We start from the raw sequence: 22,381 nt of genomic DNA, 5'->3' as shown, positions 1-22,381 counted from the left end.
TTCAGAAACATTGTACCATTATCAGAATCATGATTGCTTTGTTTTACATGTTCAGTTTTACAAACTGAGCTCTTTCTCCACTAGTAAAATCCAGAGAGCTTGTGTTTTGCTACATTCTGAATTGTTTCTGTCTTTTTAACACCTTGTACATGCTTCAATTCTGTTTTACTTCCATCAATCTTTAGGACGGACATTCCCCACCCACCAGTATTTCTCTACACAACTTGGAGCTGGGCAGCTCTCTCTTTTTAACCTCTTGAAGGCCTACTCTCTGTTGGACAAAGAGGTGGGCTATTGCCAAGGGATTAGCTTTGTGGCTGGAGTTCTCCTTCTACATATGAGTGAACATCAAGCTTTTGAAATGCTTAAGTTCCTTATGTATGACCTGGGCTTCCGTAAACAGTATAAGCCTGATATGATATCACTACAGGTAAGAGACAAAAGGTTTGCCGTTTACAACTAAAGTTATCATATGTTTGGATACATATAACCTGTTCTTGGTTTCCTTTTCTGATTAAAATGAAGACAATAAATATGACTAGTCTTGTGTGTGTGTTTTTCATTTTGTTTTGTTGATAAACATTTTTGTGTCCTTTTGTAGCTCTTTTCAAAGAATTTGATCTCATTTGGTCTTGCCATTATGGAAAATTATTCTTGTCACACAAATTTTTACATAGATAAAACTATAGAAATATAACCATAATTATGTGCAATTATATTAGATTTACCTGATTCTTATTTAATTATAATGAATGTTGCTTTTTGGTAATGCTATATATTTTGCCATGTTTTCATACTTTATACTTAATATAAATGTTAACAGTAAATTGCATTTTCTTGAGTCTCATTATATAAAAACAAGAAACAATCAAATGTATAATCATGGCTTTTTGCAATTTTAAAATGTGTATTTGTCAAACATGTCTCTGAATTTTCTACTAACAGATTCAGATGTATCAGCTATCTAGGCTCCTCCATGACTACCACAGAGATCTCTATGATCATCTGGAAGGGAATGATATTACTCCTAGTCTCTATGCTGCTCCCTGGTTTCTAACACTCTTTGCTTCACAATTTCAACTGAACTTTGTAGCAAGGGTTTTTGGTAAGTGTTTATCATAATTATAAAAATATATTTAAATTTTATTTAATCAAATCATGAAAAATTGGTGCAGTATCCCTTATTTGCTTAGCTTGTAAATGGTATAAAGCCAGGGGATGATCCATTCATCATTTGTTCATACCTTCCATTAATGCAAACCTTTGAGTGCAGGGTTTTTTTTAAGTTTTATTATGCCATATATAGTCATATATCCTTTTTTCTATTTACTGAACCTATATATCTCTATATATATAAAATCCAATGTCTGTCTGTATGTCTGTCTGCTTTTTACGAGAGAACTACTTAGCGGATTTAGATTGGGATTTTTTCTATAATTTGCTTGAACATTCTGGTTGATTTTGCGACCTCTCTCATCGCTTGCGATACCGATTTATTTGTGTGAATCCAAGAGAGACACAATGGACCGAGGGGAGGAGGCAAAGTGGGGCCCTTCTCACTCACAAGCCAGCCTCGGGGCATATCTTACATCTGCTTAGCTAGCGAATGAGAGAATTACTTAACAGATTTAGATCAGGTTTTTTTCTAGAATTTGCTTGAACATTTCGGTTGATTTTGCGACTTCTCTCATCGTGCTAAGAATCATAGTTCGCTTGCAGGAGCGATATATTCACACTAATCCGAGGGGAGGGGTAAATGTGACGTCAGGAGTGGGGAGTCAGTCTACCTCTGTGTTTTGGAACATAACTTGCCTCCGCTTGGCTAGCGATATCTTTTTGTTTATTGATTTTTAAAGTTTGTCCTGTTTCACTACTACGTGGGCAGAGCTATGGGAAACGGATAGTATATTAAAGATACTGTTGTTGGGAGCTTGAGCATCGATTTCAATGCAGCACCTAACATTGACTGAGGCACCAGGTTACTGTAAGGCATATTTTCAAACATACACACTCGCTCATACTGTACAACCAAAACTGTCTGCTAACCAAGCAAGCAGTTTTTGAGATATGGGGAGAAGACGAGTATCTGCAGAGAAATTTGTGCAAACAAAAGAAGAATACAGAAATGTTACACAGGTAGTGTCCAAACCAGAAGAAATCTATGTGCTATTCTTAAGGAATATCCAATGTTTCATCCCTGGTTCAAGTGTGTTTTTTTTTTTATTTAGTCTTTTTCACTGTATCTGAAATGTAGTATTATTTTGTAAATTTTGTTATTGAATGTTTTTTGTTTCCCTTTTTGTGTTATACTTCTTAATAAATATTATGTTTTATAATCTTTCTTATATTATTGTATTAGTTATGTTCCTAGTTCTGTTTAATATGTTCTTTTTGTTTTGTTTATTGAGACTCTGGAGATTGGGCTTTCTGATGTTGCCGCTGGGGGACTGCTGTCAAGTCTTTATATTATTCTGAGTGTGGTCAGTCCCTTGCTACAGCATTACTGGATACTACTGTTGTTTATCTCTATGTCTTGGATTTTCTTTTCTGAATGTTTTTTTTTCTGATTACTTTGGCCTTGTTATAGAAGTAACATTTTTTAAGTCACGAACGTCGTGGTTTTGCTTTTAGGTTTTTTTGCCTTTGAGACTTACCAGTTTGTTCTTTTGACTTTTGTTTTTGATCGTATTTTTCTTGAATTTTTCAGCAATTGAATTTTTAAATATAATGGAACACTATTTTCACAGTTCCCTTGTGTCTTTTGAATTTTGTGATTTTGTAGCCTTTTCAACTTTTATGGTTTCTGAAGGCCACATACCTTTGGGATAAGGAGGATTTTGATTTCTAGACTTTATTGGAGCTCTGAGTCCTAGTTTTTGTCATGGAGCCTAGCAAATCATAACCACCCATATGTAAGCAATACATTGGAATTTTTATTTGTATTCTGAAAGCCCAGCCATGAACAAACCAGATTGTCCCTGTTCCCTGAATGCAGTAGTGTCCATGTCAGTGAGAAGATTTAATTGGCTAGTAGATATAAATGACATAAGTTTTCTAAAATGATGAACCTTCACTAGTATTATGATTCATTTGGTAATATAAGTGTAGTGTCGATAAGTGGGAAAAATATATTTGTCTGACATCAGAATGCTTTTCATCTTTTTACCACTCATTTTAATACTTAACGACATGTGTGAAATGCAAAGTCACAGTTACATAGCATGATTTCTTTTTTGTGTTTGGTAGATATTATATTTTTGCAAGGTACAGAAGTCATCCTTAAAATTGCACTTAGTCTGCTGAGCAGTCACGAATCTCGCATTATGGAGTGTGATGGTTTTGAGTCCATTGTGGATTTCATGAAGAACACTATCCCAAATCTGACAGTTGCCCACATGGAAAAGATTGTTGCTCAGGTATGAAGAGATTATACTGTTATAGGCAATAATCCATATTGTCTTAGCAGTTTGTTCTTGTTACACTTTACTGATTTCAAATTGAAAAAAAGTTGATCATCATACACCTGAACATAATGTAGAAAAATTGTCATCATATGGTCTGTGTGTGTGTGTGTGCCCTGCGGTGGGCTGGCGCCCTGCCCGGGGTTTGTTCCTGCCTTGCGCCCTGTGTTGGCTGGGATTGGCTCCAGCAGTCCCCCGTGACCCTGTGTTAGGATATAGCGGGTTGGACAATGACTGACTGACAGTCATAATATACAATTAAACACTAAATATACAATTAAACACTAAAAGAAGCCTTTAGTATTTGTAAAATGTTTGAAATGAATACTCTCAAAACTACTGTATTAGTAAATAATACAAACAGCCAAATAAACCAATGCTAAAAGTAATTAATGTTCTGTCTTGGATTTATTTCAACAGGTGTTTGAAATGGATATCTCTAAACAGCTTCATGCATATGAAGTTGAATATCATGTTTTGCATGAGGAAATGCTGGATTCCTCTTTACCATATGACAGCATTGACCGTTTAGACAAACTTGAAAGAACAAATAACCAGCTTAAGAGGCAGAACATGGACCTTCTGGAAAATTTACAGGTGGGAATCATTAAGGCATTCATCTCTGGGGATAAACTTTAGACTTTATACATATTAGTTTAATCTGGTCAAGTCTAATAAATTTATTAAGAGATTTTTAGATGACTTGTATTTCCATTATGAATACAATTTCTGATTTGAATACCAAGATGACCCATAATTTATCACTTTAATATATGAGAAGAGAGCTCAGCAAGCAGAGAGGCTGTCTAGGTACAGTATATCTACTAGTTACATCTGGAAGATGTTATACAAAATTATGGAATGCATCTTATTGTGCGGCTTCAGTTTCATTCTCTGTTCACGTTTCACTTGCATTTAGAGGATTGGTCAGCAATTATGTGTTGTATGCCATAGGGCAGGGCTACTCAATTACATCATATTATGTGTAATAATTATATTTATTATTTACACAGTAATTGAATGCATACATAATATTACCTTATTTAAATGAGGTCAACACAGAAAAACACGGATCATAAAAGATGCTCAATGTATAATCTCTCAACATGTGTATATCTTTTCCCATTTCAAAAACAACAAAAACTGGCATATTAAAAGATATAATATTAAATGATATAATAACATCAAAGAAAGAGATGGGATTATGACTCTCCCATGAGAAACCCATAAGAATATGGTTTAATTATTATTGTATACAGGTAGTTCTTGCTTTCTGAGCTCCCGATTTTGAAGTTTGTATCTTTATGAGAATTTTTTAGAGGCAAAAATAAAAATTTTATTTTTCATAATTTTTTTTTTTTAAATTGTATGTAATTCAGTGCACGGGGCCCAAAAACACCCTCCAAGCGAATGGATGCATCTCTTAGCCAAGCTAAAGGCTAAATTACATTGGCAACTCTCAAAGCTCTGCGTGCCATTTCATTATCAGAAAGTGAACGATAAAAGCTATTTTAACTGCTTTCCTTTGCTGTTTGTTTGTCTTTTCTTTTGAATTTTTGACACCCTATTTTCAACATGCCAAAAAGATGCAAAGATACGCTGACTGTGATTTCAAACAAGAAACAAAGAAGAGCCATCACCTTGGAGCAAATAGCAAATACTGTATATGCACTAATAAGACAACACCAAGCCAGAAATCCTGTTAAAAATATCAGTGCTAAATATTTTTTGAGCTCTTCAACTGTTTGTACAGGTTTGAAAGAAAAATAAAAATATTTGACTGTAGAATGCACGATCCATGCAATCTACATGACTACGAACAAAAGAGGATAGCATAATTCCCCAAATGGAGAAGATTTTAACAGCATGGGTTAGTGATCAGACACAAAGATTAAACATGCCTGTTACTTATGCCATGATTTGCATAAAAGCATTGTCCATTTTTGTGATACTCAAGGACAAAAAAGAAAACTGCAAAGAAACTTTTGCTGCAAGCAGTGGATGGTTTGAGCACTATAAGAAGAGAGATGGTTGGCATAATGTTAGGTGAAACAACCATTGCAGATAACAAGGCAGCAAAATCAAAAATTCTATACCCTTTGAAATCTTCAGTGTGGATGAGATGAGATTATTTTAGAAAAAATATCAGTTCATCCCCATCATTTTTGTTTATCAAGCTTATCATTTTTGCTTTTTTTTTTTTCCTTCCATGGATAAGTGCAACACAACAACATTTTTACTTTGTAGGTTGGTGTTCAGTACATTTAGATACGCTACTGTGTCGGCCATGAATCCAGTGTCTGTTACCTATTCAGTATTGGACACAAATGTTCAGCTGTACCTGTATTTTCTACATGAGAAATTGTTACTTTAGACATAAAATCAGTTTCAGGTCTGATCCACGACTGAGCCATCTAATATCACATTGATATAATATCACATCTCTGTATTCTGCCTTAATTTCAGTAAAAAAAGACTTAGGCTGTCTGTGGTTGAGGCCTTTTGAGTAGAAAAAGTTCATAATTTGTGTACTATTCAATGACATTCTCCATTTTATTGACTTTTCCACATCAAACCTCTTGATGTATAATGTAGTGCAAGAGACAATTTTCTTTGTCTATCTGCCATTGCTGGAATCCCATCAGTAGTAACACAGCACAATTTCCACCATGGCGGTTTCATGTTTTCCAGAACTTTGGATAAACACTCAATGTAAAAAAGTCACATGTTTTTGCCTTTTCTGCAACCTGACTCTTTATGTTTTTAGATAAGTTCTCAACTCTCCAGACAATGATATTCCTAGCAAGACTTCTTATTTTTTAATTGGGAATAACTGTTTTCATGACTATTGTTTACTGTAGTATAGTAAACATGACTGTAGATTGCTTGACAAAATGGCTTTCCAAACTGCACTGGAAGTTGAGCTACTTGGTAGCTGTCTCTTGTGGCTTTTTCTTGCATTTAATTTAATCTGAACGCATCCTGTTGACTTAATAAACATGCTTCTACTTATTAGCTTTCTGTAGCCTCTCCAATCCGGTATAGGCATTTAAGATAGAGTGCCTTGTTTCATAATGTCTTTTCACATTATACATTTCTTTGACAACAACTGTCTTGTGGCAAACAATGCACAGACATATCCCTCACAATTCTGTGGAAAAATAATCACTCCTTTACTGCTTTTGAAATTGCCCACACTCTTAAATCGGCATTTCTAAAATTATTTGCTGGAGCATGTTAAAATTGAGTTCACTAGCTACCTGTAGGTTTCTCTTGTGTGTTTTCCTGTGGTCAGCATACAGAATGGAGATAAAACTTAGGTGATGGAAAAAAAGCAGGATGACACTTGGTAAAATTACAAGGGTGACACCCAGTGGTAATCAAATGAATTACATTTCCATTTTTTTATGCAGTAGTTTGGCCACCCCTGTATAGAATTTGCAGTGATTGAATGATGTGATGTGTATGTCTGCTTTCTTGTTTTGCATAAAACCGTAATAATGTCAGTATAGGTCGGATTGTTTAAGTACTAATAAATTATGTATTCTTGATGTAGGAAAGGGAAGTCATAAGAAAAGCATAAAATCATAGAGTCATTTCTGTTTGTCTCCTGAAATATTTTAAATTAGTTCACACTCTTGGAACCCAGGCTGACTAAGAAAAAGTCCATTAATCTGCTTGAAAAACAATCTCTTTCCATAATAATGTACTATAAATTAGAAGCTGTTAGAAATAATGTTCAAAACAAAGGTGGTGAGCACAGTACAGATTTATTTAAATTTAATGTATAGATGCTGAATAAATATATGGAAGTAATAATGAACCATGCACACGGTATAATGAAAAGTATGCTGTTGACTATTAACTTTATATATTTTATACTTTTGACTTCTAATGATACCTGTCCTGTCCATGCCATTGGTAAATGTTCTTAATCTGATTTATGATTATGGGGGATTCAGAGCCTGACTCCATCAGTATTGTGGTCACAGCAGAAACCAACCCTGGATGTGGTTCCAGTCCATTACAAGGCACAGTAATTCATTAAAACCATAGTTAGATCTACCAGTTAGACTAACAAAATCACTCTTAGAATGTTATTGGAAAACAACTATAAACTTTTAGTTATGTTTAAAAATAGACATTATCATTTTTAGATATTTGTACCTTTATTGCAAATAATTGTTTTGCCGACAGAAGATTATGATCATTTTTTAGCTTATCTGAATAGTATTTATCAGCTTACAGTAACATTTAAAAGTTCAGAGATACTGTATTAAATATCTCAAAGATGTCAATTTAAACCAAATAGTTTGAACTAATTTTGTGTTTTAATAAGCACAGAAAAGCTTCTTTAATAATAATAATAATAATAATAATAACAGTAATAAAAGATTGTATATTCTTGGAAGCCATAGTGTCATCAGCAATCCTGTTTCTCTGCGCACATTCCATTAATTTTAACTAAGATATTATCTTAACAGACGTTAAGATTTTCCAAACTGCTCCTTATTCTTCAGTTAAGAGTTTTTTTGTTTTGGCCAAACAAGTCCTATAACTGCTACATACAATTTATACCTATGTTTTACTATAGGTAAGAACAAAGGTTTTTCATCTTTACAATTGGCATTGTAAACATATTCAGAAGATTTTTTCATGAATAAACACTATAAAATTGGGGGTTTGTACACAAAATGAAAGCTGAATGTATATAGTGTTTTTGAACTTTTTATTTTTGATAACTGACTTCAAGGTTTCATTTTTCATGTTTTGCTATGGCAAGTGGATTGGTATTCTATTAGTTGAACAGTGTACAAGCATTACAGTTTACGTTATCACAATGGACTGTTTAATAATTATATAGTCAGTAAATTATACAGTCAACAATCAGAAAAGTAGCTTAAAGTAGTTGAATTGAATGGTGCGTGGTTATGAAAATATTGATTCTTCCTCAGATTTTTTTATTAACCTGCCAAATAGCTTGAACACTTTTTCATTATCTCTATTTCTGCTCATGAAGAAGTTGACAAAGGACACCAATTCCACATAAAGAAAATATTAATATCTTTGTCAGTATTTTATAAGTACCTTTTCTACATAATGCACTGCATTATTACAGACAGACTCCTCTGCCAACACACGATGTAATTACAAGTGGGCACTCCGCAAACACTGTCTAAATTAACTTTATTTTAATAATAATAATACGTTTTATTTAATAGGCGCCTTTCTTAGCATTCAAGGTCACCTTACAATGAAATGAAACAACATTAGTAAAGTTAAAATAAAGAGAATGATAAATCAAAAAGCAATAATTAGCAAACAAAGATAACTGGCAGTAACAGTGCAAAATTCACAATTGGTAAGCCAGTTTGAAAAGATAAGTTTTAAGGACAGTTTTAAAATTTGATATTGAATCGAGCTGACGAATATGAAAGGGAAGAGAATTCCCGAGTTGAGGAGAACTATGAGAGACACTCGAGCTACCATAGAACAGAGTTTGATGTGTGGTACAGAAAGTAGAGCTGCAGATGAGGATCTGAGTGAACAAGAGGAGTGTAAGTCTGTAGGAGATCAGTGAGGTTGTGGAGAGCTTTAAATGATAAGAGCGGTATTTTGTATTGTATTCTGTAATTAATCTTTTGTATTGTATTCTGTAATTAACAGGGAACCAGTGAAGCTGGGAGAGAATAGGTGTAATATAATAATGTATTTGTATTTAATAATATAATAATCTATTTTGGGCCTGGATCAAAATTACACCATCTTTTTTTTAGTAGCAGCAATCTGGAACAATAGCATCTTCAGTCTGAGGTCCTTTTGGTTAGTTGCTTCAGTAAGCTCATTTCTACCATTTGTATTTGCCATAGCAGTCAACAAAGGAATTAATATGATGATCTGAGTTCAAAGTGACTTGTAAATGCTACATTTGGTCAGAGGACTTGTCTTCTGTTTTGCTAACTATGTACCATACAATACCACCAGTACTGCCACTAACAGCAGTTTATTGCGCAGTTATATAGTGCTCTATGATGTCGTTTGTGACGAAGGACTCTATAATACTTAAATGTCTCCATTTGGAAGCAGTTGCTTCCTCTTCACTTGCACAAATCAAGACTCTTTTATTTGGATGACATTAGCCTCAAACCTATGAGGTGCTGATTCTCTTTCCAAGCACTTAATGGTCTGCAGAAAACTGTACAGGTCAAAGATTGCAGATTAACCAAAAGTATGACATCAGATTTTAGAACTGAATCGTTTAGACTCCTTGTTTGGACTGTGCATCCCTATATCATTAATTTCTATTGAAACCCATAATTTAACACTAAGGATGTAAACACTAGAACTGTTGCTCTTCAAAAAATAGTAATTATAAATAACAGTATCCCAGGAACCCAACACTCCCATATCATCTCTTGATATGATGCCCATAAGAAATCATAATTGTAGTAGCAATATTTAGATGTGCACAGAGTACCATGAAATTATTATTTGAATGTCTGTGTCACCACTGTTTGGCGCTATTAAAAACAAGAGTGCATTAAAATGCATAATTTGCTTTTAAATTTACTATTAATTAAAACAAATAAATACTCTGTGAACTCTATAAAGAGTTACCAGTCAGGACTTAAAAATTAGGGTTATACAGCCAAATCAGAAAAAAAAATGTTTGTACATTGTTGGAATAAAATGAAATATGATTATTGCAATTAATTCCAGTTTTACATTATTTTTTAGACCTAAGGTGAAACATTAAGACCTATTATGGTAAAAGTTAACGTCTAAATTCATTAACGTATGCAATCATCAGATAAACAAAGGAGATGGTAAAACAAAATAGCCAACAGAATGGTAAAGAAAAAAAAACTTCTATGGCAGTGGTCGTCAGATAGATTTGACCTCGGGCTAAATTCTCACAGACCAAATACTCTTTTGGGGTGGGCTAGGATTGACTGGGCTGTGCTTGCACCACCCAGACAACTCAAAACATTTTATCAGACACACTCAAGTTATTCAGTCATGGACACTCTGTTACAGCCACTCACAATTCAAACCTGTCTATATCTATGGAAAATAAGAAATTATTAAGAACATTTAGCACTGAATTCATTCTGGTTGTGTTATTATTCCAAATGAGTCTGCTAATCCATTTAGATTCATTTTTCATCAACAAAATCCACAGTGGTACAATCCAATCACACAACTTTTACTGATAAGCCAGAAAGCAACATTCAAAATTCACATTACAAGCTAGTTATTAAAGCAAATTTGCTGCTGTGAAAATGTCCTAAGAGGAAAATGTACACAGAGAATTGTCATATGAATGGGAAATGGACCAAAACGTATGTCTTTATGAAGGGATAAATCTGAAATACTCAGCTGTTCTGTCAGATCTGCAATGCAGTGTTCCAATTGAAATAGAGTTGTTGCTACTACCGAAGTGAAAATTTACTTTCACTTTCAGTCACAATAAACACAACAGTAACAATGTATACTCTTTACTAACATTTGATATTATAAAATAAGTTAATGTTTAAAAAATTATTATTCTTATTCTTATTTCTGTTCAGGCAAAATGAAATATGATTGTATCTTTGATATTCTCCAACATTCACCTTCCTTAACAGATTCCATGTATTGAAAGAAAAACCCTTTCGTTTAAAACCTAGGGGCAGCACCCTTCTTCACTACCAAACCCCCTGCCCGGCAGCTAACACTGGACAATACATTTTTTTCAAAAGTTTTGCTTCCTGAAAAGTTTTGGTGATTACAATAGACAGCTTCAAGCTGAACACAAATATAATTTCTGATTAACTGTATCAAGTAGGAATTTGGATAAACATTAAATTAACATTAATATTTATTTTAATTTAATTGCTTAATAATGCTGGCATATTGCATTAGTAAAATCATTTTGCTGCTTATTTTCATTTGTACTCTGTATTTAATGCTTCTTGCTTCAGTGTCCAACAATAGTTGTCCAACACTGATGAATTTCCACCTGCCCTGATACTGCTTTTCCGTCATTGCAATGTCTTGGTGAAACCTTTCACTGTGTTTGTCACTGACTGGACCAAGCTTAGCAGAGAATAAGTCAAAGTTTTGGATGCAGAAAGCAAATTAGTGACATATTACTCTTCATGGCTTTATATGCTTGAAACATGTTGTCAAGCAGTTGGACATAGTTTGGTGCTCTATAGTTGGCAAGAATTATTATTAAGAAAATTCTCATCAACATCCTTAAATACCTTCTATATGATTTCCTCCAGCCCAAATAGCCAGTCTGATTTGTGGTCCAACAAAAATGCCTTCCTTAATCTTGGCAAAAGTTATTAGTGGAAACTCTCTCACCTTCATCCTCCTTGTTCATTGCTTTCACAGAATTTTTCATCTGTCCAAATGGCTTATCGGATACACTTTTCTGCCCTGGAACCAAATGCTTACAGAGCTGCCAGTTCTTTTTAAAGTAATGAGTGTCTTTATAATAGATGTTCGATTTGCAAATGAAGCAACAGTGTCTAACAGTACCTAAATATAACTGGTACATTTAGATCACTACAGATGCCCCATTTATATTTTCAGTATTGCATACGTTTCAACAGCAGTTAAATGTTTTCATCAGTTTCGTTCATGTGTAATGCATAGCCAATGAGTATTGAAAGGTGAACTTTGTCATTGTGCAACAAGATACAGGCTTAACAGTGATGAAACAACGAAAAGATTACATTATTGTTGGTCATGCTCACAATCCAAATATGAGCTTGGATTATACAAAACATCTTACTTAATGGGTAACATAACTAATAGACCTAAAATATCAGAGGAAATCTCAAAAATAAAATGGTAGGAAAATTAAAGGGTGATTTTTATGATCTGAAGACCAGAATTCACAAGAACCACAAAAAAAACACCACAGAATCCATAAGATGCACCTAAAGGTATGCACAAAACAAAATTTACATTGTCCAAATTGATTATCCCAGCTTATAGGGGTTTTCAGGCCAGCCCTTTCTCAGCCTTTCCTACCTCACCTAAACATTTTATTATACTGAAATGATGTAAAGTCATTTAATATTATTTACATAAAATGAAAAGTCCTTGAAGAGCCCATATACTGTATGGTCATAAGCCGCCTTCTTGTATATAGAACACTTCTTGCCAGCATGGAGGCACTCCTTTGACCCTTAAGTAATCTGATTAAAAAATTAGAAATGTTGGTCCACTGTTTGCTGACCAGGTAAAATGCATTTGCTCATTTCCACCTTATTTCCATCTCTCTGGCATATGCTTTACTACAGAGTCATTAGAACACGCCTTTTGGTCTCCTGGTTTGAAAATATAGATCAACACGGTAGTCTATCAATTCAGTGATACTATTCACCTGTACCTTGAAGAGAACCATTAATGCCCAAGAATTTTACAATTTTTGGCTAGATTTCTTCCATCCCATTAGTCTTGCAACAATTGAGTCTCTTAGTAATTGCATTTTACAGAATGTAAACTAGATATTTACCTTTTGATTCATTCAGTGTTGCCATGTTTGAGGTCTTGCCGCCCATTTGGGATATTTCTGATTGGTGTCACCAGGAAAAATGTGCTGTTGAGAGCTGCGTTTTTTGACATTCTTTGTGCAATTTTATTGCTCTCAGATCTTCGGGGGTTCTCCCCATTCTTAAATGGTATATCCATTATCCAACCCCTTATATCCTAATACAGGGTCATGGGGGCCTGCTGGAGCCAATCCCAGCCAACACAGGGCGCAAGGCAGGAACAAACCCCGGACAGGGTTCCAGCCCACCGCAGGGCACACATCCACAAACCAAACACACACTAGTGACAATTTTGGACCACCGATGCACCTAACCTGCATGTCTATGGACTGTGGGAGGAAACCGAAGTACCCGGAGGAAATACACGCAGACATGGGGAGAACATGCAAACTCCACACAGGGAGGACCCGGGAAGCAAACCCAGGTCTCCTTACTGTGAGGCAGCAGCGCTACCACTGTGCCACTATGCCACCCTCAATGGTATATACTGATTCTATTAGTCTCAAACCTCAGAAGTGAACCCCAGCCACCATTTTCTGGTGTATCACTTTGTATACATCACCATTGGGCTGGTTTCTATATGGTTTTTGAGCTCTTTTTGAGATGGAATTGTTTTCAGGACCTGGCGACCCTGGATTCATTACCCTTCACATATCCATCCATCCATTATCCAACCCGTAATATCCTAATTACAGGTCATGGGGGTGTGCTGGAGTCAACACAGGGTGCAAGGCAGGAAACAAACCCCAGGCAGGGCACCAGCCTACTGCAGGGCACCTTCACATATCATAGTATTTATATTGACCATTGCAACATTTCCAGTGCAGCACTTTAATGTTTTTGTTTTTTTGTTCATCAATTTGTTTGCTTTTTTTATTTTTTCTTAAACAGGCTGCTCGTGCTAAAATTCAGAGTCTTGAAGCTAGCCTGGACAGCATTCTTTCCCGGGAGAGTAAAATGAAGCAATTAATACGCTCACTGGAACAGGAAAAGGCAGCATATCAGAAAACAATTGAACGGATGCAAAGCTATTTACCCACAGAAGCTCTGTCTGACATTGAATTGACAGAATTTACTTTCAGCTCAAACAGTAAAGGAAAATTAGGAAATAAAAAGCCATGAAGATGTCTTTTTGCCTAGTATGTGACCTGCTTATCACTGCTAATGAAGCTTGATATGATGCAAGTGTTTAAAAATTTCCATTGTGTGATTTCCACAGGTTTAACAACTAGGACCACTGTTACCCAGATACGGTACAGAATCCCACCACAGCTGTGCAACCTGGGAATAGTATTAAAGTGTTAGACTAAATTATGTTCTTCCTTTGTGTATTTGTTTGGTTTTTTTTTTGGGAAAGACAGTAATCTGCACGTACAGTCTACACTTGTTTGTCAAGACAAAATTTGCAGAAAAAAATTAAGTTTCTATATAATGTTGGAGTTGTGGTGTCATGTGGGTTTTTTTAATGATGTTTGATTCATTACAAATTATGGAAACAGTGCTAAATTAATGCAGACCAAAGTGTATGTCTGTAGGAATAGCCATAGTCATAAATCTTTAACATGCATTTCTTTAAAATATATTTCCTTTTGTACCAAAAATTAGCATGGTTGTAACCTAAAAACAAAATAAACTGTGTTGAACACCTGCCTGGTTGGCCACTAGGGTGTACTGTTAGCTTTGAAAATGAAGGCATCTCAATAGACTGCACACAAAGGCTCTTGCCAGAAGTAGTGAGCAGCACTGTGGTTTTATTAGCTGTGCTTAAGCCAAAAGTGTGCATTTGTTACATTTGCCCAAGCTTTCTGTCTTGCAGTTGCATTTCCTGCACAACCACAATGTCTAGCCCACAAAAGCAAACTGTCAAAATTCAAAGTTACCCATCACTGGTACAAGCTGTTCACACAACTTCAAAGATCAAGATAAAACTGAAAGGTAGAATACAGTGCGCGGTGCTCAATTTAGGGTATGACTTTGCACTTCTTTAAACGATACTATTTCCTCTTTAAAAAGAAAAAGGTTGTATAGCACTGTTTCTGTTTTTGACATAATTCTTTTTTGATTTTTATTTCCAACTTTTAATGTGGCATATTTAAAAAAATGTTTTTTTCAGTGAATACTTTATTCCAATAACCTTGTACAATGTGAAATTCTTTGAAACACTGCATTAAATTATTACAGCAAATGCTTATTGTTGTGTAGGTCAAGGCCAAATATTGGCTTTGAACTGAGTCATTCACTGTTAAAAAGTGCCAAATCTTGACTCATCTTGCAAGATAGTACCATATTTTCAGGTTTCAGAAAGTGTTTTTGTCTATGCAAAGTAATCCTTCAAAACTTGAAGAAAACTACATAAAGATAGAGCATACTTATTTACTCATTGTACTGATACTAGTTTCCATTTTGAGGTTTTACTTTTTACTTTTAGATTTTTTTATGTGCTTTAATTTCCACTAAAATCATAACATCTGTTATACAGTAAATCAGGTGTACATTGCATAACATGATATTTTTTTTGTTTCATTCAAAATCAAGCAAAGACAAATAATAAAAATAACAAACACTGAAATATGTTATGCAGTATGCACAAATGATTGGTCTTTTCGATGAGTCCACTATGCAGTAGTAGGTGTCTCTAGTCGATAAAGACTACAGATGTGCTCCTCAGTACTTGGCTTTCATTTCTGCTTGGAATGCTTTCCATTTGAGCATTGCCTTTGCTGCCTTTTGAATGTTATTTAGCATTCTGATGGAATGGTCACTGTGTGCCTTGTTGTGATGGCTGGATTACTGGTTTATTGTATGAGTGCATATTGCAGTCTGTACACAGAGGTAGTTTTCATTATCTGATTTGGGTAGTGATGAACATATTTTATTTTAAATAAAGTCTAATTTTGCATTATTGTACTTAATACCAATGAGATACAGGTTGGCTCTTTGTCAGTAGACTGGGACTTGCCTTTCACAACAAGCAGAAAAAATGATTGTGAACTGTTTTACCAAATATGTACTAATGTAAAAACTCAATGCATAAAAATTAAACACTACTATTCTGTTTATGTCATGTGATGTATTGTTGTTGCTTTGATGTTTCCTTTGTGCTCACACTGTTTTGGATATGTGTTTTGAAGTTACCTAGTTAAATTGTATTAAATGAGCGAGGTTAAGATTTAATGCAAACTATTAATAAGGATAAACCTGGAACACGTTTTCACCTTTTGCAGTGTTGCATATTTTTTTAATGGTTGACAAGCTATTGGCATGACAAAACATTTGCATAATATTTTGGAAATATGAAAAACTTAAATTTGTAACTGGTCCGAATTTTTATGCTACTCCATCTGTTGGCCTTTTGAATCAACTATAAATGTAATATTTTGGAATTAGAAAAATTAGATATTTTAATATTATTAGCATCCTCTTTGCTTTGTGTTCACAGGTATACCAGGAACCCCTGGAAAGCTTTAATGCATATTATGCTATTGCAACTCAAGATTCTGCTCTTTGAGAAATATGCTTCAGTTAGCAAGCATAAGCTATTATTTCAACTTTATTAGTGTATAATTATGCTTTTAAATTGTTAGCACAGTTGTATTAGAATGGATTATAAAGAGTATATAAACACTTAAATAAAAACTATGGTTGATCCTGTATCACAAGAGTCCACGCTGCATTTGCCTGTTATTTTTGCACAGGCCATACTCCCTTGTTAGGTTTGTTATAGCTTGTCAGTTATTTAGAGCCAGTGGGAACCTATAAAAATTAGGACACCAAATTTGTCGAGAAGATTTCATATTTTAGCCTGTAGACTGAACAGCCAGTATGTCCCTTTTTGTACACGTAGTGTATAGTTCCTTTAGGGCACACTGCTCAGGCCAGCCCACCTAATGATTACTACTGCTTCCTTCAAACAACAGAAGACGTTTGACAAATTTAAGGAGAACATTCAGTCCATCTAGCTCATTTGGTAAATGTTAAACAGCCTGTGTTCTTTGAAAATGAATGTCTACATTTAAGAACACTGATTTGATACTGAATGGCTCCATATTGTAGGGATAATTGGTTTGGAAGTGTGTTTTGAGAATTATAATGCTTAAAATTGCAAGAGAAGTAATATCTACAATATACATTTCCTTATTCTGTTAATTACAAATATGTTCTGAGATTTTTCAGGTAAAGCAGCAAGTTTTAAGGTGAGTGCTGGAGAGTGACGTGACATGTGAGTATACTGTATGTGATGGTAATGACCCTATAGGCCTATAATAATGACTTCAAAGTAGTTTATGCAATCTTGTGCATGGACCTTATCAAACACTGTGTGCCCTACCTGTTTAAAGTATGTTGTGATATAAAGCTAGCTTCACCTATACTGTACTCATTATTTATTTATTTATTTGTAAAAAGAAACATGAATGGCTTACAAAGTTCCCTCATCCAGCCATTATGTTGTAAAGTTAAAAAAAAAAAAAACTTAACATTTTAATAGGGCTCAACCTGTCTAATCCTAGATTCTGTTAACATTTGTGTAGTGTTTTGTGTGTGTTATCCCTGCCGTTGCTTTTACAGTATAATGAGATTATACCTGTAACATACAAATACTTTGTGTCATCACTGTTTCCTATACAGAGATATAGTAGAACCTATTGAATTTGTCAAAGGAAAAAAGTACATAAATGCATACTAAAATATTTAAATTAGATAGAGAAAAGAGTATTAATGTCTCTTTGTGCTACTTTTTTCTGAGTTAATGTGTGGCTACATCCAGGATATTGAAACCATTTAATTAAAAAGGCACATTTGCTTTAATCAAGTTGGAAAAGACAAAATTGGTGAAGCTGTCAAACCTACAAAATAATCACTTGTGTTTTCTCAGTTATGTGTAGTCTGAAGTGTGACTGTGTTATTGAATTTATATAGCAAATGGTTTAACAAATTTTTTTAGAAAGTGGATATTTTTGTTAGATTTTTTGGCTGTGGTGGAGAGTGGGACAGGAATGGGGACAATTTTAAGCTGGAACAAGGATTGCAACAATCTAAAGTTTGCAGAATACACAAGGGAGAGAGAATTGAGGGTGAAAGCACAAAAGTATTGAAGAACAAAACAAACTTTTTGTTCTACTAGGCCTCATCACTCAACTTCAGGTCCTTATCTATTTGGTGGGATGGCTTGACCCCTTTTATAAAGCACAGTGCCTCACAAGCAGAACCTTATACCACTGACATCCCAGAATCCCTTCTTACAACTAGGGTTATACTGCAGCTCAGCCAGTCAAGTATGTGCTCCATTTCACCTCCTAATTCCAAACTCACTGCTCTCCTGGAGAGTATAACCACCATTGACAGTCCTAGTCTGTCTTTCAAGTGAACTTTGGTACATAATGAATGTCCAGTCAGAACCTGCCTGCCTGCCTCCTAAAGAATATAGGAAGACCCCTCCTATTCCACACGATAGTCAGCTGCCACTTGACCATATTAGGGAAGACTTCTACCCACTTCACATTCTCCCTATCTTACTTTAGTGCCTCTGGCATATATGTACTTCTGGGGCATTCCTCCTGGATATCTATGTCTTGTCACATCACACTAGAACTTAGAGAGGCTTTACAGTTGCCAGTATGGACTGACCTTTTAAAGGTATCCTACTACTAATGAGTTTTATTGTAGAGGCTGGTGCATCTGGTGCTACTGGACTGTTAGGGGGACTTGTGGCAGTTGTGAGTCACCTTTTTCATGTGGGTGCTTCCCCTTACTAAAGTTGGGCAAGGGTTAATAAAATCTTTAACAACAAGGTAGTTTATTCCATGTGTCTACACTTCTCTGTCTAAAGAAAAACTTCCTAATGTTTATGTGAAACTTACCCTGAATAAGCTTCCAACTGTGTCCTGGTGGGGTCATTTTAAAGTAAATGTCTCGATGCACTGTACTAATTCCCTTCATAATTTTAAATGCTTCAATCATGTCTTCTCTTAATATTTTGCTTAATCTATCACAATCTTTCTTCTAAATTCATCCTCTATGGCCCTGGAATCTGCCTAATTCCTCTTCTCTGGAACTTTTCTAGCACCTGTATGTTCTTTTTGTGCCTTGGAGACAAAACTGTACACAGTACTCCAGATGAGTTTTCAATTTGTGTGTTGTTTTTTTTTTTTTTGTCTTTATCAATTTTATGACTTACATTAGATTGGAACACACATTTATGTAGAATTTTTTTTAATCTAAAAAGTTAACAAAGTTTAAACTACCATTGTCCATCAAAAAGCTGTTAGGTTATTTGATCACTCAGAACTGATTTGGCTTGCTCACTCATGTCAAATGTTCAGTCATGTTTTTTACTTTCTGCATATTTCACATGCAGAGGAAGTATTGTTTTCATGAAAAACACTGACTTTGGATTTTGAATGGGAAACAAGCATGTTTTGACACCCCGTGAACATGTTTTGAATTTCTTTCTGTGTTTGGGTGTCAACAGTAAAAATTAGTGGACACTGCAAGGTGACAATAAATGTACTGATTCTTACACAATTTTGTGGACCATTTATACTTGTTAGTCTTTAACAGCTGACTAGACTTGGTGGTGAATTCTGACTACTCAGCCACGAACTTTGAAAAAACATGTTTTAAGTCTTTTGCCAAGAACAGTCAAATCAGTGATTGGACAGTCACAGCCTTTGCCATATGCATTGTGAATCTTTAATGCAAACCTCAAGCTTTGAGCTTTTAAAGTTCAAAAGTTTCCAATCCCATAGTTCCAGCTGGTAAACTTGTAATTTCAAAGAAATGTTGACTAGATTGTATGTCTAGTGAATTACCAGAATGTCTGTCTGTGTGGGGTACTTTTGTTTTGTTTTTGGGTGTATTCATTTTTTCCATACTACTTCAGGTTTTGAACTTGGCCATTTCAGTTTTTGAGTTTGAGTGTCAGACCCAAGACAATCTGAGCTATGTGACATAAGGTGTGGGGCTTCTACACCTCCTCTTGTATTTTTGTATATAAAGGAAAGGACTTAATGCAAAAGTTGCATAATGAACCATTCAAATTAGGTAAAAAAAAAAAAAAAGTCCAAATATTTTATATTTTTACTTTATTTAAAAACTTGCCTTTAATGTAGTTTAAAATATAGAAAATAAACTCAAGTGGTAAGATTAATATATTTTGGTAAATTCACACTGCACAGTTTCACATCAGATGTTTTGGTTAAGTATGCTGCACACTGTACAATATGAACTCTTTTGAGGATGAATTTATTTTTTTCATCATGATTGTTGGCTGAAAATTGTCAGAAAAACCTTTTGTGAAAAATATAAACATTCATTTGTATTACTCAAATTGTGAGAAACATACAAGTACCAACTGTATGAACACGTCATTTTGAAGTATATGATACCATTCACGGTATCCAAGATCGTGCAATGATTAGTCATTTGAAAAAGGTGTGTTGTGTGCTTTTTAGCAGCATTCTTATTATAACTTTCTTCTGATAGCAGATGATCTGACGACACACAAAACATCCTCTGCAGAGAATTTAGTTTGATAAGAGCAATTGCTGGAAAATGAATGGCGATTCAGATTTTTCTAATTTTTTTCCTATCTATTAAGTAAAATTATTTATTTATTTGACTTTTCTCACTGTTTAGACTTCAGCCCTTTATTCCAGCTTTTGTTGACACTTGACTTCTGTAATGAACTGCACAGGAAGCAGCAGTTTTAACCTCCTTGGCATTAACCATGAATGTGACTCTGGCTCAGAATTATATGCAATTCTAGTTAACCATGAGTCACACTGGAATCAGTGCACTGCAAAAAATATTTTTATGTATTTCTATTCTTTCTGCCGCTTTATGGTAAATCTATAGAAACTCATCAATATTCATGAGTGGCGTGGAGGCACCAATAAAAAAATGCAACAAAAAGACATATAATTAATTTTAGAATGAACTGAAACTGATAGTGATGTCAAGGTGACAATTGGTCATCAGACACTGACAAAGATAGTGAAACTGATCATATGGCACTGTACAACTGAACCTTGTGACGCTTCACTGTGGTACAGTAATAGCTGTGTGCAGTCAAGTTGAAGGAAAATAAAACAAGTTTGCCCATAAGCACTGTTCACAATGTGGCAACAATGGGTGTTTGTGTCTGAGGAACTGTAGAAGTCGCTAAGCCTTGCACTGTGGTAGCCTACAATAACACAAAGGATCCATTGATCTTGCATGTCAGGTACTGACCATCTCATATGCAAGCAGTTGGATATATCATAAGAAAAGTGTGCAAAGAAACACACATCTACTGTATTGATTCCAACATTAGGTTGTGCATTGGTGACTGTCTCAAAACATATCACACAAATGACGTGTACTAAATCACCATCAGTACAGTATTGGACACCAGACATACCTTCCGTACCATATATATGTAGATGTTTTGGTATGTACATGTTTCTGTAACACATTTTTTCTTGTTGAAAAAAAAACAATGTTTCTGGTTAATTTTTCCAAGTTTAAACATAACACCAAGGAAGTTAAAGTAGGATGGAATTAGAAAACTGAACACATTATTAATTATATCCAAGATTGAAACTGGAGAGATAAGATTTAGATATACAATAGCCAGAACTTGAGACAAAATTGAGTGAGAGAGTCATCAACCAGAAGATTTCACGAAGGCTAAACCAAAACGCAAGATGAAAGTCAAGAACAGAAAATTTGTAGATACAGAAATCTTTAAAACTAAAATTAACAATGCCTACGAAAAAACTCTTAAACCCGGCCCATCTTAAATTTATTCATTCCTCTCCGTCAGCGTCTTTTGTTTTTTAAATGTGTCGATAAGCACAAGCAGCAAGAAGCCTGCTATCCCAGCCTCCCACCGCCGCAGAAACGGCAACAAGCTGTCCCAGCTGAAGCCTTGTTTATCTGGGAGTGAGTTACTGACTAAAACCAGTTCTTACTGCTGTACTACCAAACAAAGTAACATAACAAAGTACACTAACCTGATTTTTTTTTCTAAGGTTATAGTCTTGAATAAAAGCGCACATGTTTTGTTATACTTGTGCCTTTCGTGAAAGTGCTTATTTGATATTTGGACTTCAAGCTTCACTCATTATACGCTTCATGTCAAAATTTTGTCGTTAGTACTAAAACATGAAAAAAGTTTGTCTATTAGGTATGTGTAGATCTTTGTAGATACGGAAATTATATGAAATGTATATGTTCAAAATAATGAAATATTATTTACACTTTACAGTTCCCGGTACCTCACTTCAAGGTTAAACAAGGATTGAGCTGGGAGAGCTTTTTGCCGTTTCTGTTGCGGTGGGAAGGATGGAATAGCAGGCTGCTTGGTGCTTGTGCTTATTGACACATTTA

At 34.8% G+C, this 22,381-nt stretch overlaps 1 protein-coding gene across 3 annotated transcripts in view; it reads left to right on the top strand.

Annotated features, from left to right (window-relative positions):
• The window catches only part of tbc1d4 (TBC1 domain family, member 4), a 211,357-nt gene extending 195,122 nt beyond the window's left edge, over positions 1-16,235 (top strand). For all 3 annotated transcript variants that reach the window (XM_039745342.1, XM_039745341.1, XM_039745343.1), the window contains 5 exons: positions 186-430; positions 946-1,105; positions 3,247-3,416; positions 3,882-4,058; positions 13,904-16,235. In XM_039745342.1, coding sequence (XP_039601276.1) covers positions 186-430; positions 946-1,105; positions 3,247-3,416; positions 3,882-4,058; positions 13,904-14,134 — 983 coding nt within the window. In that variant the 3' untranslated portion in view covers positions 14,135-16,235. The remainder of the gene's footprint in view (positions 1-185; positions 431-945; positions 1,106-3,246; positions 3,417-3,881; positions 4,059-13,903) is intronic.
• The last annotated feature ends 6,146 nt before the right edge of the window (positions 16,236-22,381 follow it).

The sequence above is a fragment of the Polypterus senegalus genome, chromosome 2 (genome assembly GCF_016835505.1).
Source record: "Polypterus senegalus isolate Bchr_013 chromosome 2, ASM1683550v1, whole genome shotgun sequence".
Lineage (NCBI taxonomy): Eukaryota > Metazoa > Chordata > Cladistia > Polypteriformes > Polypteridae > Polypterus > Polypterus senegalus.
The sequence above is the reverse complement of the archived record's forward strand: the minus strand, read 5'-3'. Positions and strand labels throughout refer to the sequence as shown.